This window comes from Anguilla rostrata, chromosome 15 (genome assembly GCF_018555375.3).
Source record: "Anguilla rostrata isolate EN2019 chromosome 15, ASM1855537v3, whole genome shotgun sequence".
NCBI classification, from domain to species: domain Eukaryota; kingdom Metazoa; phylum Chordata; class Actinopteri; order Anguilliformes; family Anguillidae; genus Anguilla; species Anguilla rostrata.
Genome location: NC_057947.1, coordinates 6,265,294 through 6,289,696, shown reverse-complemented (window position 1 = coordinate 6,289,696; position 24,403 = coordinate 6,265,294). Strand labels below are relative to the sequence as shown.

Here is a 24,403-nt window from a genome sequence, read left to right as displayed (position 1 = left end):
GCACTGTGTGATGGCACAGCACATTCCACAACGGTTTCTGTGCGAAGAGGATGTGAAAAAAAATGAGGGGAGTCACAAATCAGCCCAATTTATGAGTCAAGACAGTACGAAACTTCCCCCCTATAATCACAAAACCAGGTCTGGGAAAAGTGGTGGAAGCCTACGATGGGGAACATGATGCGTTTTAGAATTAAAGCTGCGTTAGGCAACGTTCTCAATGGTCACAATGTTGCGAAAACATTTTGAAAATCATAAAAACCCCGTTGGGCCTGCCCACAGAGAAAGAGACGCACACATCATAAAGCTTGAGAGTGGTGGTGCGGCTGGCCAAACATGCCGCTTGCCCAGCGTTGTAGTTCTGGGCTGGTTTTCATACAGTACCCGATAAATGAAGCAGAAAATAAATAAATGAGCTAACCTTTCAGTGAGACAGTTCAACTCAAACACTGCAACTGACAGAGACGATTACCAGAATTATTTAGCTTGCCTTTCTCAATGCATCTAGCTATGTGTACTGTTATGTGAACACACAAGGTCAGTCTCATTTTGATAGGTTCACAATCTCTTTGATTAGCGTTTTAAACCTGTTTTTGTTTTGAGAACTAGGGGGCTGAATCCCTGGTTTCAGAACACAGATTCTGAGGGTATAAACACAGTATACAGTGCTGGATTTCTCTGCTAATCTATACCTTTCCAGAAAAAGTTACCTACTACAGCAGCCATTCCATGTTTGTCAGGAAGTGTACAGTACTCTTATTTTAAAATATAATTCTTAAAAAAAAATCACAAGCAGAAAATGTGTTCAACCAGGAGTTTCCAGATCCCCTCTAGATTGCTTGGCGATTCGTTTCTTGTATATTAAACATATGGGAGCAATTATGGGCTGTGGGCCTTGTTGATGCAAAATAGGCCCCTCAGCTCCATAAAAGAGCATTCTTGGCAATGCAAGACTTTCCAGCTGCATCTACAGTGACAGCATACACAAGTAAGGTCGTTTTAGTACAACTGTTAATATGTTTCTGAGCAGTTTTAGCAAAGCTGTGCTTCTCACATGAATCATATGCTATAAATAGAAAACAGTAAATAAATCCATAAAATGTGGGCGTTAATCTTAATTTCAATTGATTGGCCAGTACAGCTATTGCATATTTGCATAGATTGTTGATAATGAAATAAACTGTATTCCACATAAGTATGTAAGTAAATGTAAAATGTTGATGTTTCTGTGTGAAAGACCAGCTACTTCCCCTTATCGTTTGGTAAGAACCTTACATTACTTCATAATTATCTCTGTAGTTGTACAGTAACTCATTGAATCTAGTTTCTACAGCTTACATTAGGATATGGTGTCCATTTGAAGCCAGGTGGCTTGTTTTTGCATTCTTAAAGTGTTTTTATAGTGTGAGAAATGTTCAGACATTTAGTGAGAAAAAAAGACCTTGTAAAAGAAAGTCTTGAAAGATCATTTCCTGTCCCCCCTCTGAATCCCACTCCCTTGTTTCCACAGCAACGAAACATACACAGCTGAACGAGCTCAAAGCAAAAGGCTGCAGGACATCTTACCTTTTACTGAGGGACGTAAAAGTAAAGAAATAAAATGATCTGCGCCTTGCTTCCAGTACTCTCACTACACTTTTAGAAAAACCGAGTTTGACCTGGTTCATTTATTTAAGACGTCTTGAAAGAGAGACCCAAAGGAAGGATGAGAGAGTTTGAGAGGGTGCATGTTTTTCCCATCAAGTTAACAGAGAAGCCATTTTGTGTGACTCACGTCTGCCCCAGGATCACCAGGCTCGCCGTCGTCTCCTTTGGGCCCAGGAGTACCCTTCCCACCCTGAAAAGGAAAGGCAGAGGGGGATCACCAAATCAGCGTGCAGCTGAAAAACCGAAGCTTCCCGACTCTTACTGCTTGAGTCTAGAACACTTATGTCTTAAGATACTCAGCCAATTCGGCTTCCTTCCAGCCATGCTTCCCACTCAAATCAGACCTTTATTTTCCATTTTCCATTTTTTAAAGATAAATAATACTTTCAATTATTTTCTAATTTTTACGATCCAAGTTAAAGTGGAAGTGAGGCACACACTTCCAATACTGTATATTCTGTCCTGACAAACATATACCAGTTCCAGGTATAATTGTACAGTACAGTGGCAAAATTAATCTCCATAGCTTAATGTGATAATCTTTTAACATTAAGCTTCCACAGTAGCATATTAACAACATACCGGCTCTCCTGGATCTCCTCTTGGACCTGGATAACCCTGCGGAAAAAAAAAATAAAAAAAAAATAAAACAAATCTATTCAACCAACACAACTGTTTTGTGTTACACAGTAGCACAGTGACATGTGAATATAGATTTCTGCTCATTGTCACACTGGAATTTAAATTACTTGGAAGCCATGGCATCCTGCAGTGCCATTTCCTGGAGCTCCATCTTCTCCCTGAAAAATGTAAAACAAAAATTAAAGTCTGCCATATAACCTATAGTTTTTTTCTCAGATGGACAATCTGCAATACCATGTTCCTGAAGTCAAGCCAGACTTAAGATATGTTTTCCATGGCCTACTAATACAAATTGATTCAATTATTGAAGGTAGGGGAAAGACAGACAGTTCTGACATGGTCTAATATGATCAGCTTGAACAACAGACAACTATTATTTGTACAGTGTGAAAACCGAACACGTTCTCTAACGTTCTCAAGTTATAAGAAAGCTCAGTAAACAACAGAACTATACTCATTAAAGGATTGACATCCAACCAACATAACTATTAATTTGTGGCTTAACTACAGAAATACTGAATGAGAAAGCTGAGAAATACAAGTGGCTCAAACAGGCAGAACATTTGGTTGTATCCCATCAGCTCTGTTGTGGTATCATAAATGGTTTGTCAATGCAATACCACAAATCTATTTTAAATTATGTCATGACCATCTTGCTTCATACCAATCTTCAGAACTGCGGCGTTGAGCTGACTGTGATATTTAGCTGAGAGCATTATGTGCCAGATCAGATGAAAGCTTTAACCTATCTCTGAAAACTGAGCGCTTGTTGGCTGGAGATTAGGGTAGTGTAATGGAAATCCAAATCAGCATTTCATACTTTAAATAGTCTTTTATTCGATGAGATTAACCATGCAGGTGTTGACCTGCATCCAAATATGGTCCCATGAAACACAGAGCTGAGACATCCCCCACGTTCCCCATGTTCCTCCCACACATCTTCCGTCCACGAGTCAGCTTTTGAAGAAGAGACGGGGACGTGACTCACCCTCTCACCCATCACGCCTCTGTCTCCGGGGGCTCCTTTGATTCCCCTTGGCCCTTTCACTCCCTGAAACAGCAATGGAAGAACAGACTAAGAAAGCTGTAATTCTTAGGAGAGATCACTCCACAGACTCCACAGTGCACCCCAGTGAACGTCTAAGAGAATACGGAGGGTTTTGAAATTCTTCGAGGGGACATCGGTAGGATGTTAATTTCATCGATGGCAGGCGGATATAGCTGGAGAAGTTGCTAGTAATGCCAGTCGAATTTCTTCATGATCTGAAATTGGGAGGAGCTTCAGGATATTCATTTATTAGTGTTAATCTAGAGGGTCACGTGTCCAGTGAGAAGATCTTGAGTTTGATTCTTCAGTCGCTTTCCTGGGCCCAATTCCACCCATTCTGAAGTGTCACAGTTCTCACCTCAGGTCCTATGGCGCCCTCATCTCCCCTGTACCCAAGTGGACCAGGCCGTCCTATTTCACCCTAAAAAAAAGAGAGATCCATTTGTTGGCCTGATGAAGAACCTGTTGTGACCCATTCAAAGAAATTTGATAAAAAAAAGTCATCATTCATGAACAATCAAAGAAACTAGACCCATAAATGATTTCAAATAAGGCGAGGTGACTGATTAGACATAATGCAAGTAGAATGGCTGTACAATTATTTAGGAAGAATAATGCAGGTCATTTGTAGTGTAATTCTAGCGTGAAGTCCAAGCAATTGGAGAGGATAGATAAACCTTAAACTCATTTTGTTCAACTGTTTTTTACGTTTCATTTTCTAATCATGAAAGCACTCATTGGCAGCAGAAGAAAAGAGACAGATGGAAAGTTTGAGAAAAAAAGTCCTCAAGGTATTAAAAGAAAACGCCTGAAACTAATTCAACAAGTAAATATGACTAGCACAGGGCTGAGTAACTCAAGTTAAATATTGTTTCTTTTTATTTCGTAGGCGGTAATGCCTTCATTTGACCAAGGGGAACTCTGGAACTCTGAAACATGGAAGAATTAAGTACGTGAGCAAGAAAAAAACCGAAATCTTTGGCTAGAATATCAGTCTATTCATGATTTAATTTGAATTTCCCCAGAATTTCCACCAAACTGGATATGCTTGGAAGCAGACCATTTCTAACCCCTACTCCTTCTGGAAAAAATGTCCCTGCCAAGAAAAAGGTTTTTCAGTTCGGACATTGACTCTATGCTCCAAATAAGCAATTCTATCAGAAACTGCTCCTTGAAGATTTAAGAAAATTACATAAATCAATTGCCAAAATGAAAAAAATATGGTGGTACTGTCTTTCAAGACCAAAAAAAGCCATTCTGGTCAGTATTGCCTAGAGAAAACTCTATAACATGGTCCAGTGCATCAACTTAATAGAAATGTCCATTTCTGAGATGGAAACTGAAGAGGATGCATGCATAGCTGATAGCACGTCATAGAAAATAAAGAACTGAATCTGTTGCCAGAAAGCCGCTGGTTTGATTCCCATGTGGAGCACTGCCATGGCCCTAATAATCTTCAATGGAGCTTCCTAATAATGCTTTAATGGACATCCAGCAACAGGCAGTTAATGAAAAAGGAGGGACAAATATGTACATGCAAAGCAAAAGCTACCGCAGGAATGGTTCATCTACTAATTAAGCAAATTACATCCCAGCATGCAGGACCTTCAGCAACCAAAGCAGAATAAAGCAAAAAATACAACAGGAGGGCAGCCTGTCTACCCTCCATAAAAAAACTATACTGTACCTTCATGACCATACAAAGCTAAAACAAACAGCCTGCTAATTCTAGAATAATCATGAGAGTCAAAATGTCCCATTCTATTCCAGGCAATATTCAAATAGATTAAGTTCAGTTTTCCAAGACTTACGACAATACAAACATACCCGACTAGACCTATTGTACTTCAAACTTCAGAGAACATCCATTTATCAATTTACCATGGCAAAAAAAGTGAATGAATGTGCAAGAAGCATTGATGATGCTTCAACATTTTGATGAAAAGGAATCATATCTACTCTTATTTGTTGTTTCTATAAAACTCCATTGTTCTCATTACCATGCATAGCACTTTAATTATGCTGCTCTCAGCATGATTTTTCCTGTTGTTGGTCATAAATTTAACTGTTGTATGCTGGCATTTCGCTTTAAAAAATGACGTTCTTATTTTACGAGCAAAGTTTTTGTCTTCTAAAGTGCCTTAAACGTATCCGAACACAACAAACTACGTGGTATGTATTACAGTACACGGAATAACTTCACCGTTCAACATGCAAACTCTCAAAAGGCATCACTTGGTCGATATAGATAGCGATCTCACTCTAGTGTAAAAACAAGCACTGATTTTTGTTGCCAGTTTTGCCTGACGTCACTCTTGGCCTCGCAGAGAGTGAGACGGGGCAGTGAAAGCGCTGCGGCCCGAGCAGCAAGATTGCTTCAGTAGTGTGTAATTGTGTAGCTGGCTGAGGCTCTGGTTCTCAGAGTTAACGCGTTTCCCTTGGCACGAGGCGGTCTCTGCGATGCCCGCGACAGCCCCCGGCACAGTGGCACACTCAACGCGGCCAGCTCTAATGGAGGCCACCTGGCGCCTCTCTCCACAGCCAAACGTGCCCATAAATCCTGTCCTCTTTTACTCTTTTGCTCTGCCCTCCTCTTTTCTCAGCCATATCCTGCTGAGAGTGGACGTGATGGTCCACCATTATGGCTCTGTGACCTGTGACCCTCCTCGAACTTGTCGATTCGTTTTACTCTTTCTCGATCTGTTAACTGTGGACTCTGGCTTCGTCCATTTCTTCGAAGTGATGGTGGCATTTAAAACTCCGATCAGATGTGAATCAGCTCAAGACAGTGTCACTTATTGTTATTATTTTTTGATGCTGCAGTAGAATGGTCAAATATGACTGGAGAACATCAGCCCGTTATGATGTTGTACTAACATGCACTACAGTCTACATCAGAAATCCAGTTTAGATTAGAAGACTAGGTCACTGGTAGCATCACACGAGTCTACTTCAGAGTAAAATATTAGGCCACTGGCAGGACTGTCTTACTGGTTCTCCGTTGGGTCCGGCTGAACCCTCTCGTCCTTGCTCGCCCCTTGGGCCTGGATCGCCCTGCAGAGGACATTGGGACATTTGTTAAATTAGCCAGGGCTTGCTTATCACATCAGGGTATTCGCAAACTGTTTAGTTCCACACAATCCTTCCTTACTGCATATACACACAGGCATGAGCAAACTTATTATAAATTAGCTACATTTACCATTACCGACCAGCCTCCTTCAGTCAGTAAGGAAACGATAAAGAAGCTGATGGCTTTGTAGAAGGAGACTCACCTTCTCTCCCCTGGTTCCTCTGTTTCCACGAGAACCTTGTTCACCCTTCTCTCCTCCTGTTCCCTAGGAGTACACCACATATTATGTGTTATCACACTTACAGAAATAATGTTGGTAGGAAATAACAGGAATTCATTTGTCCTTTTAAACAAATCCTGATTTGTGCAGTTCTAAGCACAATTTAAGTTGTAGTTCGAAGAACCGGAAGAGCAATGTTACCCTTTCTCCACGAGGTCCATCTGGTCCTGGTTTTCCCTGAAAGATACATTACATACATTGTCAGCTTTGCTCCCACTGGACGGTCTTAACAAGCGAAAATTTTTTTTTGAATCAAACAGAATTCACGGGATCCAAAGAAAGGAAAGAAGAAAGACAATTACATCATCGCCCCTCTCTCCTTTGTCTCCACTGGCTCCCTTTACCCCCAGTTCACCCTACAAAATACACAATGAAAAAAAAAACTGTTATGCATGCACCCAACACCAAATTCTGAGACAAATGAACCAGATTTTATCTCCATCTACGTTTCAAAGTCCAGCTAAAATTGCAGCAGCTCATTTAGCTGGCCATACTAATCACTTCCTGCTTACCTTTCTTCCAGGCGGGCCATATTTTCCTGGTCTTCCTGGCTCCCCATCTCTCCCAGGCTCTCCCTGAGAGGTGAAACACAGGCTTGGGTAAGTGAGTGCAGGAGCTTTATAATCAGCAGCTGATCTGATGACAGCACACATACACACAAAACATGGCAAAATGTGCGGCGATAACGTCTGTTCTGGTCATGCTTTCACTATGGAACCCACCCTAGCTTAACAGTGTGTTTACAAGTTACTTTGTTCCGATGCTCATGCGTGCTCGCTCACCATGGACATGAATAATTACTGAAAGAAGAAATGATGTCATTCACAACACATTCACTGCCACATCCTTACTTTTCCTCCTTTGGTGCCATAAGGCCCAGGATCTCCTTTTGGACCTGGTTCTCCCTGTAATCCCTGAAAGCAAAGAAGAACAAAATATTTTATTTTTGTATCCTATATAACAACAACAACAACAACAACAAAAAAGACCAAAACAAAACAAAACAGTCTTAATATTTCCCACAGTAAATCATTTAAATAGAAACTCATCAGCGGCTTACTTATAGAAATATAAAGAGGCATGACAGAACATGAGCAGAATGAGAAGAGCCTGTGCTAATTAAAGCATGAGAGCTTTAGCAGTTCTGAAATCCAGGTTTTGTTAAGACTCGCATTTTACACAAACAAACATGGATGCCAGATGCTGACTGACGGCAGCCATCTTGCCTGAGCTCAGCTACAGCTGCAGCTGCCTGAGAACATCAGAAGAGCCTGACAGCCCCAGGTCTCTCCCCCTCCTCAATGAAAATTAACACTGCAAAAAGTTACAGGGCACATTTTCATTCTCTACTGGGGATTAATGTTCTTGTCTCAACAAAAAATAAAAGAAAAGCATTCCCCTTGAAGGGCTGCTTTTTCCCACAGTACTATAGAAAAATCCCCCATTGCAGAGTCATTCAGCTTAAGGCCAGATGCAAGCAATAAAGTGACCACATAAACAGACAACAGTTCAGCACTCAGTCACCCTACCCTTCCTGCAGCACAGCTTTGCTCGCCGCTTACCTCAGCCGCGCTAACGGCTCGGAGCGGACAAACGGCTCAAACATTCCCGACGCAGCGTTCCTCCCTCAGACGCGACATCTGGAAAACCGCGGAACGCCGCGCGCCCCGAGGCCGAGCGGAACTGCGGAGGGCTAATGCGTATCGCATCTCGGCGCAATTCCCAGCCGTAAACGCTCCGGGCGCGCAGAATGAACCCGCAGGTGAAAGGGCTGCTCGAAAAACATCCAACTTACATCGGGCCCGGGGGATCCTTTGCAGCCTGCGAGGCCTGGGAATCCAGCCTCCCCCTGCGAATAAACAGAAGACAGCTCATTGTATACAGCCCTACAGGGATCTGACCCAGCCCACTCTGGCCCAGGGAACCCCACGTATCGCAAAACCAGCTTCTCACATCAAAGATTTTAGATTTTTTTTTTCTTCCACACAAGCACAATGAGGGAGATAATTAGAGAACATGTTACCAAGAATCCATTGGTTGCTGCCTGTTTATGAACAGCAACATAGGTGAGTCTACCATTCAAACACTGTCAAACCGTAGGAGTGGAATGTGCAAGCGGTGTGTGCGTGTGTAAGGTTGCGTGAGACTCGCCTTGCGTCCATCAATCCCATCAATCCCGCGCAGTCCTTTGTCTCCCTGGGGAGGAAGTGGTGGTTTCATCGATTAGGAACAAAGACTGACTGGATATGACACAGGTAATAAAGAAAGATAATTCACCAATCGGATTTGAGCTGTGCATTTGGAAACCTACCTTGAATCCTCTGTGACCCCTCTCACCCTGGATGAAAATGAGAAAAAATAAAAGCATGAGAAATTTTGCATTCCAATAAAAAGGCATCCCTGTCATATGATTACTGTGACCCACAACTTTAAATTGGACTGGTGTATGGCATGCAAGAGTGGAAGCAGGGTCAGCGAACGTTTCTCCCTAGGAGATTGCAGGTTCACATCCCAGGTTTTGCTGGGCACTGCTGTTGGACCACTCGGCAAAATACTAAATCACTTTTGGAAATATCCAGTCTAATGGACATGCATACATTTGAACCTGTGTAAGTTACCCTGGGTAAGAACATCTGCTATACGGATAAACATTCAGCAGTAAACCTGCCATTTTGTTTCTGACACCTCAACTCCTGTCACCACCCCATGGAGAGTTTGACTGGATAATGCTAACAAGGAGCTGATACAATGCACGGTGTTTATCTGACGTTGAACAAGACCAGATTGGTCAAAACGTCCTGTTGCAGACTGTGTTGATGGGCAGAGTACCCAATAGCCATTGCTGTTTGTTCACCATCAACCAGCACAAAGTGCTAATTATGTAGCATTTTGTTGTATCTAGCACTGGTTTATAATAAACAGGTGGCATGCTTGTGCTACGTAACATGGGTTCCTCGCCATTATTCTATTCCATCACCATGCGCCTTTCTTAGTGGTTCTGTTAATATTATGAGAAGCAGAAGAAAGATTCAGCCCTTACCTTTTCACCCCTTGTACCTTTGTCTCCCTGTAGTAACACAAAAGCAAGTTAATTTCACATTTCTTAGCCAAACGAGCACAGGAATATATAGACAAAATAAAATAAAGACATGACTTGAACAGCACCTTCATGCCCTGGTAGCCGACAGGACCTGGGTCACCTGGACTTCCCTGTCAAGACAGAACAGTTGAGATTATGTTACTGTATAGCTGGTGACCCTAGAATAATACATGTCTACAGAACAGCCACCCTTACTCCACAGATCAGCTGTTTTTGCATGACTTCATTTCATGATCATATATCTCAAAACAAAAGGTAGGGTCAGAGCTGAGAGCCACAATGCTAGCCCTGGACAGCCTAATTTCCCTCTCTGCATACAGAACACACATCCAAATGGGTCTGCTGGCTTCAGCTGTGCAGGTGACAGTTGTTTCTTTAGTAATTTTAAGGGGAAGACACAGTTTACAGTAGGTTAATCTGTACTCCAGTCTCTTCATAAATCACAGCAAAGACCAGAGAGAAATCCAGCTTCTAATTCTGGTCACTACTGACCGAGCCGCACAGCTGGCTTCAAGTAAAGAAACTAAGGACGTGTGAAGGAGTGATGAGTAATGACAGTCTTGCTGCTGTTTGTCACTTCCTGAAAAGGGATTATTTGGTGGGGGACAGAGCGTAACCATCTGGATGGGCACTCTTGGCAGTCTGATTAAAATGCAGTTGGTGCCTATTAACCGCTCACTGTATGTGAACAGCTCCGGAAAAGCAGGCAGCATGTTTCACAGATGGAACCTGAGCTACAGTGCAGACACCGAAAGACGGAATCGCAGAATGTGTACATCTGGTTGAGATTTCCATTGTTTCCGACACGTGTGGTAGGTCAAAGTCAGGACAGGCTTGTTTTGTTGGATAGCTCCTGCCTGGGAACTACCCGCACTTTAGAGGCCACCTTCTAAAAACTGGAGGTCCATGCCTCCAAGTACTTTAAACACAGCACATTAGCTGACCCAAACTTGTAAAGCTGTGTACTTAAATTAAATATTATGCCAGAGCCAGTCATATATGTGCTGGACCGGTGTGATGTTACGCATTTAACGGTAGCTCGTGCGTAACTGTCAAAGGACTAAATGATAACAGCAATAAGTAGAGTCTATTGAATTAAAATGGGACCAGCTACACGCAATACAATAAGGTGTGCAGTTATCCAACATGCAGCTATCAGGAGCTGACTGTAGTGAGTACAATGATATGTGGGAAGGTGGAGGGTGCACAGTTTCAGCCACAAGTACTCACCACGTCACCAAAGTCTCCCTTCTCTCCTGGCATCCCCGGTCTGCCAGACTCACCCTAAGGGGCAAAGAAGCATTAGCATCATTAGCATTGTGATTGGGTATCAGGCTGTGGCACTTTGTAGTAAATTAATATCCTCGTCTGAAAGCACCTGTCCTCCCAAATAATGTGCTCACCTTAGATCCATGATCCCCACCAGGGCCTCCTGGACCTGATCTAGCCTAAAAACACATTTAAGGGCAGAGCGCAATGATGTCATTGGTATTTATATTGCATGTGACACATTGTGTCAAAACAATAACAAGGTTTATTTTTCATCTTATTTTTCATCAGTGAAAATCAGAGTTTCCTCAAAATCCAAATAGCAAATAATGTCTAAAATTTCAGATTTTTAAAAAATGTTCTGCAGCTTTTACCACTGGAGTCACTTACAGCACAGTCGAAGGAGCAGCACTGGAAAAACAAAGGGAAAATAAATTAGTGAAGTAAATGCGAAATAAACTTTATTGAAAGTCGTCAAACATAAGGAAATTAACGGAATAATACATACCACGTCCTTTGTTTCATTTGTCTGGAATGAAAGGAGAATCAGAGTAAACAATATCAGTAAGAGTGCACATGTCACTTAATAATAATGTTAAAATTCTACGCGTACACACACATGATTTTTGTGGTTTGATGGCACTCACAATCATGTTGATGATGGTGTGGATGGTTTTGAGCTGGGTGGACATCACTCCATCTGCGGCCGTGAAGTTCTGTCTGTAGTTCATGTTGGTGGCGATTACAGACAGCCTGGTGTCCTGTGGAACAGGGAGACACACACGTGGAAACACTGCGTCCTAATCCATACCCATTCATCCCCTTTCACTGATCCACGGAACAGGTTGGACCAATCATGCGAGACCACCCAGCGTGTAGCAGCCACACACCCTATTTATCACACCTTACAGACAGCTGCTGCCCTGTGTACCACACTCCGGAAGGCCATACCTCCTGGTCAGGTGTGACGGCCACGGAGAACACTTTGATGCCGTGTTGTCTGGCTTCGTTGGCGGCCTCTTGCAGGCCCCCGCACGGCTCCTTGTAGCCTGTGACGGGGTGTCCGTCCGTCACCACCACTATGTACTTGTTCTCATGGTAATGGGAACCACTGCAGTCACAACAGACAGCGACAATACAAGTCATGATTAATGATATGCTGCTTACTCTGGGAAAATAACTGCACATACAGTGGGTTACATGTTACACTTGTTTTTATTATCTACATATAATCCATACAATTATATAATCTATATGGCAAGTACTGTGTCTTGTTCAAAGGGTACCACTGAATCCCACCAGGGGCTATTTCAAATCCCCGTTGGCTGCAGGGTCTAAATAGAGCAGCAATAAGCTGAGAACCAGGTTGTGGCATGGGGGAGATTACATTCTTCATCACCATCTTGGCCGGTGGAAAGAAAGCCACAGGAGTCCTATTATTGCCAATCAAAATGTAACTTATTTAAATGTTGATGAACACTGCCCGTGCGTACGAGTGTGTGTGCTCGCGTGTGTTTGTGTGCTTGCGGATGTGCGGCGGTGGCCTCTAACCCAATGAGAAGCTCGGCGATGCCCCTCTTGATGGCACAGTCGGTGTACGTCCCCTTCCCAATGTAGGAAATTCCATCCACGTCTTTCTTGAGCTCATCTCTCTGTTTATTCAGCTCACTCAGTTCCCGAATGAGGATGATGTCATCGCTGTAGTGCAGTGCACCTGAGTTCCATGTCACGAATCGGTCACATGGTTGACGCCTGCCAAACAGACAGCAGAACAATGACGCAGTATGACAAAATGCTTAACTTCACTTTGATAGACACCAGTAATCAAATGTTTCCTCAAGTTTGTGTTACTTTTTAAATTTTGCATATCAATGCTTGGGATGCACAACTAGCTACTGGTTAATGTTTATGATGAAGAGCAAGTAAAATAAAAGTCAGCTTGAAACAGTACGTGTCTTCGAGCGCATCGATAAAGTTCTTGGTGAAGGTCTTAATCTGGTCGATGTAGAACTCCGGGGGCTTTGCCCTCAGCGCCACACTCTCAGAGGTGTCAAGGACGAAGAAAAGATCCACAGGACACTCTGGGGGGAAGATATGTGCATGTAAGACATAGACATAGCTCGTAGACAAGCTCTACATTACACAGTTTGATCAAATGTAAAGAGACTGCGCATGGATTCGCTGCACCTTAAAGGTGAAACGCTGACTGCCTCCAGCACATGGCACAAACAGAACTCGCATGGCTCTGTTTCCATTGCAGACATGCTGTTTCTGAGTTGTCATGTTCATAAACTTGGGTGGGATGTAGGGCTTGTACGATGGGATGACTGCACAGATTCCTACATGGATCGCCTGACGTGGATGTAAATACCCTCAAATTAAAGCTGACAGTCTGCACCACTGCTGTTCCAAATTAGACAAATTCTTTTGAACGATTCATTTTGAAACTCGGTACGTACTGCACTGTCGATGGTACATACTGAAACTAAACTGCAGCTCCTCGATTGATTCAATTCACTAAATGAGCTAAACTCCCTCCCCATCGATGTCCCCTTTGGTCTGCGCTGGCCTGACAAGTTCACCTCGCCCTTACGCTCCTTACTGATAGCAAAATAATGACAAAGCATGTCATTAAATTGTCAAAGCATCGTAAGCATCAGGCATACTTGCAATCACCATAAAAATGGGATTTTTTTTGTTTTCGCGCTTTAGGCATTGCAAATACTACTTAAGTCATTAAGTCATTGATACAAAATCACTCATGAAGACTGAGCAGGAGCGCAAACCCTTAGGACTGATCTTGTGTTGGGTTTGTTCAATTCATTAATGTACCGAAAGTCTGAAAGTATCAACTCACATGAAATGTACTGATTGTACTGAATGTACTGGAAGACTCAAAAAATGAAATGCACTGAATGTACTCATAAGATATGTACTGAAATATTCAATTGGCATGAAAACTCAAAAAGTAGCCTACTGAAAGGGGAATGAATCACTGAGTGTATGTAGCCTAATGCCTGCCTGCCTGCAGCAGCAAGACTAACAGAAAGACAAAATGTAATGTTTGGCAAAAAAAGTCTTTAGGTTTATGAAAAATAATGTCAGTGTGATTATTATTAGGATGATAATGACAAAGTTGGGTTAGGGTTAGGAAATTGGAACTTGCAACAGTCCTATGAGGGCATATTCTCCTCATTTGGTAAAAAAAAAATTAGCATATGAACCATCTCTTCATACAAAACCCAATCGAGGCAGCCAAGCAGGCTATTATTTCACTGTTCCAAATGGCCTTGTCCTTAATTACGTGATACAAACTGATTGTAGCCATTAAATTGGACTTATTTCAAATTGATATTAAACAATTAAATAACGTAGGACTTAACTGTGAAAGTCTTTGTGAACAACAACAAATCAAGTAGAAATATCTGAATATAAAATATGGATCAAATCCCAGTTGAAAATATAATAAAGGTAGCCTATGGAAAGATCCACAAATGAGAAATTACAATCAAAAAAAGAAATTATAATACAAATAAAGAATAAGTATAATTTAAATAAATACATAAACATGAAAATAAAACAAAAATGCAAAACCCCTCAGGGACTTCAGTTGCTTACACTAACAAATGTAGGATAAAGTACACTGCCTATTTATTTTACATACCGAGCAATTTATTGCAAATTGGCATTCAACTTTTGATGCAACTGTGCACAGCCGTGACCTCATCGCCACTGATCGCCAAGTTCAAGTTTCATACTGTAGCGCCCACTGCTGTCATAGAGATAGCACCGCCCACTTTCCCAGAGTCCTAAGTGCTGCAGCTCAGATTAAGACGCATATTGCAGAATAAATGTTGTTACAATGTTATAGTAGTAAGGTATGCTTAGCAGTAGCTTCTGTGTACAGTTATTCACACCATGTCAGAATTTGCTGTGTGTGGGAAAGACCCCCTTGCACGGTGCCAAATAAAGATGGTTATCCATTTTTAAAGTACCTTTTCTAAAGGAAAGAGCAATACATTCTCTCCGAACTACTACAATACATATACAATACATACATAAACTGTATATATATATACATAGCAAAACATTGCATGTGTCAATTGTTAGCTACATTGTTAAGAAGAAAGAACACACTAGTGAGCTCAGCAATAGTAAACAACCTGGTAGACCATGGAAGACCACTGTAGACAACCTGGTAGACCACTGTAGTATATGACAAAAGAATATTTTCAACTGAACTTTTCAACTTTTTAATGGTCAACCAGATCAAGAACACTGTCCAGTACATGTATATAGACATAGATGTGTCAAAGACTGCCACAAAGAGAAGACTACACCAGTAGAACCTCAGAGGGTTCAGTGCAAGACGCATACCATTGGCAAGACGCAAGAAAATAACGACCAGCCAGGTTATAGTTTCCTAAAAAGTACACTTAAAACTGAAGAGTTCTGGAATAAAGTATTATGGACAGATCAGACAAGTATAATCTGTACCAAAGTGATGGAAAGAAGACAGTGTGGAAAAAAAAGGAACTGCTCATGACCCAAAGCCTCATCTTCTGAAACCTCCTCTTCTGAAACATGGTGGAGGTAGTGTTATGGTTTGGACATGTATGACTGTCACTGGAACTGGCTAATTTGTCTTTATTGATTATATGAATGCTGATGGCAGCAGCAGGATAAATTCTGAAAGTGTAGAAAAGCATCTTATGTACTCAGGTCCAACCAAGTGTGTCGTTGGATGCCACTGACGACACTTCACCTTGCAGCAGGTGAAGTGCAACAGGAGTTCTTCAGGGCCAAAAAGTTGAATCTTCTTCACTAGCTAATCCTGATCTGACTCCAACTGTGTTTCACTTTCTGAAGACTGAAGGCAAAAAGCCCCTAAAACGAACAAGAACTGAAGATGGCTGCAGTGCAGGCCTGGCAAAGCATCACCAGGGAAGGTACCCAGCATCTGGTGATGTCTATGTGTCACAGGTTTCAGACACTCATCGAATGCAAAATATTTGTAACCAAGAACTTACATTACAACTTCATTTAATCATATATTACTGATTTTCGGTCCCCTAAATGGATAGAATCCAACCAATATGGATAGAAGTACCTTCAAATTACAGCTGACAGTTTGCATATGTATACACACACACACATATATATAACAAATTGAAGATATGGTCAAAATATGAATTAATTCCTCAAATTCCGTTATTGGTTATAATATTTTTACATGTCTTTAATTTTCATTCATCCTTACATTGTTTGTCATACTGTTTAGAATACCATTCTTCCGCATGAATCAAATTTGAACTTATCCAATAATATTGTTAGAATAGTGGTAATCTATGGACTGTGTGCATTCTTTGCATTCCATGTGTACTGTTGTCAGTAAGTTCCCACGGGGAGGTAGCCCTGGTACAGCAGGCAGAATACCCATGAGCCACAGCAGAGAGGGGCAGCATGGGTAATGACGCACAGGCCCTCCATTCTAACTGTGCCGCTAGAGGTGGGCACACAGAGATGCCATTCAGCTGCTACAATATGGCCACTCCATGCAGTGGCACAGATTTTCTGTCATGGGAACTCCCAGCCCTTGCCATGTTTCTGAAATATTCCCGAGTTGATGAGTCCCTACTGGAAAACAAGCTGTCTCCACCGGCCCAGTTCTGCGTTCTGGCACCGGGGGAATGAGACACGCCGGTGAGGAAATGCAGAGGCTTCTCGTGCGATGCGTTCTCATTCCTCAGGTGGCCCATACTACAGCTCTTGCGCTTAATCCCAGTGACCAAATGATGCCACAAACACAATTGATACCGAATTTCTCGAATCAGTGCGCATATAACCTTGGTGAACTAAATGCATTTGTTGCCGTTTACACTTAATAATGCACCAAAAAGACCTACAGTCACTTCATACCAGTTGAAGGACAACTTAGTTCCCTGGGTGCGTAAATTAAAAAAATAAAATAAAAAAGACCCAGAAAAAGGGGTAACTCGAGGTGTTGGATCATGGCACACTTATTTACCAGATTTTCGAAATGATTACCAAGTTATATAATATAAAAGTTAAATAGCATTTTAAATGATGTGCGAATGCATTCTTGTATGTTCACAATTGTGCATTAATGTTTGCATTTATATCATTTTGATGCATTACTTCAGTTAAAATCGTCCTGGTGTATGAATGCAGCTAAATAGGCTACAGTATTTACTTAACAGACCAACAAAATGTCTGATACGTAATACCGTATTTGGATCTTTTCATTAGTATGTCAGATGCGTAAAATGACTGCACCCATTATCGTCTGTTGCGCCCTTTCCCCCATTATTTGAGTTATCGTCACGATATAACTCAATTCACAATACCAACAACAAAGTATTTTCAAGCGATCAGAGTTAAAAAAGTTACTAAGTTCGACCACAACCCATTATTATAACTTACGGGTGTAAAATGAAATATTACCGAAGTAATATGGTTCCACTAACAGCAATTAAAATTTGATCTTACCTTGAAACTTCTGTCTAGCCAGTTGAGCTCGTGCCCCTACAAATAGAGAGCACAGAAGGGCTAAAATAGATGCACTTAGAGCCATAATTCCGAGATTGTGTTCGTGCACGTTGGTCGTGCACAAACGCTTTAAAAATCAAACAAAAACGTTTTTTTTTTTTTTAATTTTTTTAAAATAACGTAATGGGAAACCGATTGAGAAATCCAGTGAAAGTTTTCCCCGTGAGCAGCAGAGAGAGGATGCACTAGAGGGAAGACGCCCGCTCAGAGGCAAGTGGGCTGGAAGAAATTTCAGACCCTGAGAGGGCGGAGGAAACCTTACTGAACCCTTGGCAAATTTCTTTCTCTGAAAATACAATTTCAGTGAGACTGGATGAGTCAGACGCAATCCTATATAGATATGGTTAACGAAGTGACTTACATGATTGTGTATACAGTAATATATATCATATATTGCCCTTAATGCTTATAGTACATGTTAATGGTTGGTTTTTGTATGTTATGCCTATTGAGAAATATTTATGTAACTTAAGTTTAACTACAAATAAAAGAGTAACTGCAAGACAGCTCTACATTGTAGCGAGTAAAGACTAAGAAAATCAGTCAAACAATATTTTGTTCATGATAAAACTATCCCCTTTATCTATTCTTAGTGCTTGGTGCTCTGTTGATAATGGGGTGGGGTGATTTTGATGTATCCTGAAGTGTTAGAATTAGATGTGGTATTTCATCTTACCAGCCTACCCATACTGGTAATTTAAAAAATTCCAGCAGTACCTCTGCTCGTGGTCTCTATAGGTATGGTGCCTCTAGGAAGTATAATCATGCAAATACTGATGTTACAGCCTTTCTTGGGCTTTGGACAGAATCAGGACTTCTCTTTGACTAGTTTAATTGTGGGATTTGTGTGGGTTTGTGTGGAAAACTCATGTCTCTGCTACCATAATGCAGCCCAATTAGACAGAATAGTTTGAATTGGCAAGCAGATATCTGCAGTCTTCATTCAGCTTAATGGCTAGACAAACGTTTCAGGCAAATTGTCTGAGCTTTGTGTACTTTCACTTCACATGAAGAATGAAACAATAGGCTAATTGAAGCCTAATTTATCTATTAACAAGTGTTGTTTTTGTAATAGTGTATGTATAAATGTGTAAATAGTTAATGGTCTAAATACAAAAATATTCAAAAGGTATTAGCCCCAGTAACAGAAACTGTCGGTCATAATCTCCATCGCTTCCTTCCGTTCACACGTTGCACTTTGGAAGCTGGCCTTTCTCTGCGAACAAGCAGTATCAAATGGAGACGGCCTGCAGGCAGCGGCAGAAATGCGCAGTTCCTGTGTGGCGGGGCCCTTCTCTCCCTCCCCACATCTGTCTGAGCCGCTTCGCTGAGCCGACTGCGGGGGCGTGGGGGGAGGCGTCCCCGGCACATCTGCATTGCCTCAAGAGCGGCAGCCAGACCAAAAGTATGACCCCGCTCCCTGCTGCCAAAACCGGCACAAAGAGGGGAGGCAGTATAAGTCCCCGTGGAAGAATGGGGGGGGGGGGGAAGAAAATGATTCCTCCTTTTCCTTTTGTGTTCAAAAGGGGAACAGCGACATCTAGATTCTGAGTTCTTGTCTTGCCAGTACAAACACACAGAAAATGAAGCCTTGCAGCGGGTCTATCGGCCTGAGAAACATTCACTGGAATGTTAAGTGGAAACTGATCAGCTCCTGTGTGACCGCAGGGTTCGAACGAAAAGAAAGCAACAACTGCCAATAGAAGTCAGACGTCTTCCAGTGAAACTCTCGCAGAAATTAAGCCTGAATAAAAAGTTATTCCTTGGAAATCTTTTCAAATAATACACCATGGTTATTTCCAAAGAATATATCGCCCTTGTTTCAAGATAGTTTCATGCAGCGATGTCACATTGGTACCGAATGTTCAAAATGGTCAATTTGACATTGCAAAACAGAAAACATGCTAAGATTATATGAAAACAAACAGAAGTATTAAAACAAGATGGATATGTTGCATAAATCACTAAGCAATAGGTAGATAGTTACAAAAATTTGTCAACAATTTTTAGAGCATTTATTGTTGCACACAGCATTAGCAATAAGTGGTGGCTACAGTTGTACTTTGTTTACTCTTCCTGAACAATCATGTTATATTGTACGTTACAAGATAAATGTGATAAGTTAAATGTCAGTTGTACTCCAGGATGACCATTGTGATCCATTATACAATTCCTGCATATTTTGTGCTCATTTCTACAACTGCAAAATAAATCAATGTGGACAGCCACCGTGGTGAAGTAATAAAATTACCACGACTAGGTATACGGATCATATGTTCTATTTTATATTTCTTAAAAATGGGAAAGTCAGATTTTAGACTGAAGAACAAGAAAACGCTGTGTCTTCTCCTTTCACCTAATTTGCTTGTGACAAAGCTTGTCCAACACAGCAACTGTAACTATGTGAGTCTTGGCCTCTGTAGAAAGGTCAATTCAAAGCTCCAAGTAAGGAAAAAAGGAACTGAAGGAGCACTGGGATAATACAAACAGGATGTAAGCAAAGATAACAATTAAATAGGATCACAATTCCACAGAATAAATACCAGCACAATCCACATTCCACAGTTGTCCCACTATTGTCTGAAGAAAATTTAGCCAACAGATTCATATAGGTGAAAAATCCCATTGGATCAAAAAGCAAATATGAGGTGAGTAAAAACTCACTCAGAGAGGAGTAGGGGAAAAGAGTATCACTACCCTCTGGCCAGACTTTGATCCGTGGTCCAGATCATGCTCTGATTTTCCACAATTTCCAAAAATCGGTGGATTATGTGAAAGTCATAGGTTGTTAGCAATATGGTGCCACAAATGTGCAGAAAATCTGGTACTGGAGTGCATTTTCCCCACATTGCTACATGCTTTCCAGGTCTAGGCAATGTTACCTCTGCTCTGCTTTAATCGGAGTAGATCTTTCCCAGCCTGCCCTGTGAGCATGCAGCAGGAGGCAGGGCAGACAGCTGTTCTGATTGGTTGTCAGGGCAGACAGCTGTTCTGATTGGTTGCCAAGGTTCAGGCACGGTGAAATTTGGACTGACTGATCTCAGAGCCTGGGGCAGTCAGAGAGACAGGTTTTTTGTTTTTGTCCTTTAAATTTATTGGTATCTGTCGGGATGGGAAGGAAATTTGACCAAATGTGAACAAAATGTTCTTACAACAAACGTACATGCTGCACCTTTAAGAGTGTGAATTGAACCTAAGGGGCATTGCATTGCCCTGAGCCCAGAGCTGTGTGCTGTAGATCTCAGCAGCCTCAGCTATGATGCAGCTCAGTGTTTGAGTTGGAGGGAAAGTGCATGTGGTCATCTGCGAGCGTGGGGGGGTGTGGACGGTGGCAATGATGGAGCAGGTGAACAACGCGGCACACTGAGCAGAGTTTGGAAATAATGAAGAAAGAAAAACGACCAGTCTTTTCCCGTGGAGAAGGAAAATATTTTCCCTCACTTACTCAAACCGTTACTTCTGTGAACAAAAACACTGTGAGGATTATGTAAGACGCGTCAGAGGTGCGGCGTCGGTTGGGTGGGTGGGTGAGTGGGGCGGTGGTGGTGGGGGGTGGGGGGGGCGGGTAGGGGCGGTAGGTCTGGGTGGGGTGGGGTGGGGTGGGGTGGGGTGGGGAGGGGGTGGTGGACTGAGAATAGGCATGGAAGTCCTGAGGCAAGATTGAAGAAAATAGTCACTGGAAACGAGGGGGAAATGGGTGTGCACATGTGCGCTTTCTTTCTAAAAAAAATATCCCCCGAAGCCAGGATTCATTTCTGTTTGAATTTTATTAGTCAAGAGCGGCTGTTGGAGGTTGGAGTGAGCTTACCAGAATCTTTCCATACTGATCTCATTCTGCCGCAAAAAAAAAAAAAAGAAATATTTCATTTTACGCTCAGGAAAGAAAAAAATAATAAAGACTGAAAGGAGGACAAAAAAAAGAATAAAAAACATCTGGTAATGATATATGTTTAACAGCTTAGCCTCGGTGTAAATCAGGGGGAGCAGACTGGCACAAGTTCAGCCCTTGGAGGAGCTGAACGCTGCTTGCGAGCCTGGGGCACTGTTTATGGAGGTGATTGACTTCACATTCCCTTCACCCGAGGCCTGTATACGAGCTATGAGTTCAGCGCGATACCTTCTAAACAGTGCAAGGCCACGACCCCTTGATTCCGTATCTCTTACGGGACAAGAGAGAGGGAATGCGGGTGGGGGTTGGCGGTCATGACGGAGGTGACTTTGATCCTATCCTAGGGTCGAAGGGCGGAGCTTTTTTTAAGAACGAAGTAAATAGCCCAATTCGGTTTTTAAGGAGTGCAGCGGCGAGGCGTAAATAGGGGAAAGCGTTTCCTCGGAAACGAGCGGGAAAACTTGTGTGGAATCCATCACCTCCCCCAAACAAGTCTGTCATAGACACATAAACGGCACGCAGATGCTATGCATTGTACAATCATCTCCATGCAAGCTGATTGTGAGTGCATGACGACATGTATATACTACACAGATGTATCACATATATGCGCCCGTACGTCACATAAATAAACTCCCATATATATGGGTTATGGATAATGTTGATAATTCTCAGGCCTGCTGTAGCTGATGTGAATTGGGGCAGCAGCCCAGCCAATCCAAATTGGAATTATTCAATTAACCCCTATCTGATTGGTCAAACTAAGAAGAATATTTGAAAAGTGTAGCAATATTGATGGTCCTGATTTGTAGCTCTGCACCAAGCAGTTGAAATGGTACAGTTCATTTTGGTGGAGCTGATGTATAAGCCTTCCCTGTCCAGTTCGTAAAAGGCGCTGCGCTGACTTCATGAAGCACTAAATTCCATGACCAGTTGGAAGTCCGGGGACTACTGTACACGAGCACTCAAAATGCTTTACTATCTGGAGTTCAGCCGCACTTGTTTTACTTTCCCATACCACCCGTTCCCATTTGTTTTGGAATGTGTGTTCCCTGCAATATGGATTTCCCCATAGGTGCTATGAGAGAAAACAAAAACGCAGCAGTTATTTGGTGCTATGTATAAAGGGTCAGCACAAGGTCGGTTGCTAAACAGAACTTTGAGAAGAAATACTGCTCCGTGTGTCCCCTATCAATCATTTTAAATGAGAGTGGAGAAGTGGTTAGGGGTTTGCCCTCGTGACCTGAGACCTTTGGGTTCAACCTGCAGGGGAAAACAGCGGCACCCGTTTTGCTCTTTTAAGAGCTACAGCAACGGTGTAATTGCACGTGATCACATAACTCCAGACCCATCATTATCAGGACGTACAACCCTGAAAAATCAACTGCCATATATGGTCTACAAAGGTTTATATTTTATTCATGTATTTATATATACTGTATATTTCTTTTAATGACCTGCACGACCAACTCACTTGCAGAGGACAGTCTTCGATTCATCCTCACAAAATGGCGTTTGCCCACAATGATTAAAATATTTCTTCAAATGAGAAAGCCGCTGAAATGTGCACATTACCATCAGAGGAAATTAAATATTGAAGGGGCTGGAAGGGAGCAGGGCAGAGAACAAGATGTACATCCTTTGAGCCTTGAATACTGAGTATGGAAAATCTGTTGTCTGTACAGGAACACAGTTTCCAAGATAACGGAAACAGTACAGCCAGATGTCAAGATGTGGAATATTCTCCAATATACATATATACATAAGCATAAACATATACATATATACAGTGCATTCCGTAAGTATTCAGACAGTGACAGGATTTTTGTTGTCTTGGCTCTGTACTCCAACACGCTGGATTTGAAACAAAAAGGGGACCAAAGGGAATCAGACAAGTTGACTCAATCATAAATAAAGTTGTCATGTTTAGTATGTTGTTGCAAGTCCTTTGCAATCGATGACTACTTGAAGTCTGCAACCCATAGACATCAACTGAAACTGGGTATCTTCCCTGGTGATGCTCTGCCAGCCTGTATTACCATTATTTTGCCTTCAGCAAGCCAAACCCATGTCTAATTGTATCCAGGTCAGGCGATTGACTTGGCCAGTTGAGAACGTTCCATTTTTGGCCGCTAAAAAACTCCTTGTTTACCTTAGTAGTGTGTCAGTGTGTTTGGGGTCATTGTCCTGCTGCAAGATGAAGTTATGGCCAGTGAGTTTTGAGGCATTTGGTTTGGATCTGAGTTCACTTTGGAATTCATCCTGCTACTGCTGTCAGCAGTCACATCACCAAGACAAGAGAGCCAGTTCCAAGAGCAGACACACATGCCCAAGTCATAACAGCACTGACCATGTTTCAGAGATGGAGGGGAGGTTAGTTTGGATCATAAGCAGTTCCTTTTGTTTTCCATTTTTCCTGGAATCAACTCCAGACCGTTTGTTATCTTTCTGGTGCATGAACTAATGATGCAACAACGCACTGCTGGCCAAGAAACAGCTGAGCAACACTCATATGCTGCAGCTGCATTTAAGAGGGTAATGAGCGCTTATTGAGCTCAGGTGTGCTGGCTGGCATACTGGGGAAACCTCCAATGCTAATTATGAGCTATTGATGAAGCAGCCACCATATCTCCACTACCATTCCCCCACTGCTTCCACAGTATATATAGCAAAAATAACCAGAGTCAATCTTAGTCATTCAATAGTAACTGCTTATGAATGTGTAAATTTGTTTGAAGGTGATTATACGCCATTTCAGTTTGAATATAAATCTCCTTGAATAGAATGCTGAATTCGCTGTACACCTGGGAGGCATGGTGGTGCGGTGGTTAGCACGCAAGAGGGAGGCTCCAGATTTGTAGTCGCAGCCGGCCAGATCCTCCCTGCGT

General features: G+C 42.1%; 1 protein-coding gene across 1 annotated transcript in view; it reads right to left on the bottom strand.

Annotated features, from left to right (window-relative positions):
- LOC135240414 (collagen alpha-1(VI) chain-like) overlaps positions 1–17,859 on the bottom strand; it is a 29,342-nt gene extending 11,483 nt beyond the window's left edge. The window contains exons 1-25 of the mRNA XM_064309838.1: positions 17,567–17,859; positions 13,008–13,137; positions 12,608–12,808; positions 12,008–12,167; positions 11,704–11,817; positions 11,565–11,585; positions 11,447–11,467; positions 11,191–11,235; positions 11,018–11,071; positions 9,853–9,897; positions 9,728–9,754; positions 8,999–9,025; positions 8,839–8,883; positions 8,483–8,536; positions 7,539–7,601; positions 7,200–7,262; positions 6,990–7,043; positions 6,829–6,864; positions 6,610–6,672; positions 6,326–6,388; positions 3,693–3,755; positions 3,275–3,337; positions 2,394–2,444; positions 2,227–2,262; positions 1,772–1,834 (exon numbers count right to left, since the gene is read on the bottom strand). Coding sequence (XP_064165908.1) covers positions 1,772–1,834; positions 2,227–2,262; positions 2,394–2,444; positions 3,275–3,337; positions 3,693–3,755; positions 6,326–6,388; positions 6,610–6,672; positions 6,829–6,864; positions 6,990–7,043; positions 7,200–7,262; positions 7,539–7,601; positions 8,483–8,536; positions 8,839–8,883; positions 8,999–9,025; positions 9,728–9,754; positions 9,853–9,897; positions 11,018–11,071; positions 11,191–11,235; positions 11,447–11,467; positions 11,565–11,585; positions 11,704–11,817; positions 12,008–12,167; positions 12,608–12,808; positions 13,008–13,137; positions 17,567–17,651 — 1,647 coding nt within the window. The 5' untranslated portion in view covers positions 17,652–17,859. The remainder of the gene's footprint in view (positions 1–1,771; positions 1,835–2,226; positions 2,263–2,393; positions 2,445–3,274; positions 3,338–3,692; positions 3,756–6,325; positions 6,389–6,609; positions 6,673–6,828; positions 6,865–6,989; positions 7,044–7,199; positions 7,263–7,538; positions 7,602–8,482; positions 8,537–8,838; positions 8,884–8,998; positions 9,026–9,727; positions 9,755–9,852; positions 9,898–11,017; positions 11,072–11,190; positions 11,236–11,446; positions 11,468–11,564; positions 11,586–11,703; positions 11,818–12,007; positions 12,168–12,607; positions 12,809–13,007; positions 13,138–17,566) is intronic.
- Between the last annotated feature and the right edge of the window lie 6,544 nt (positions 17,860–24,403).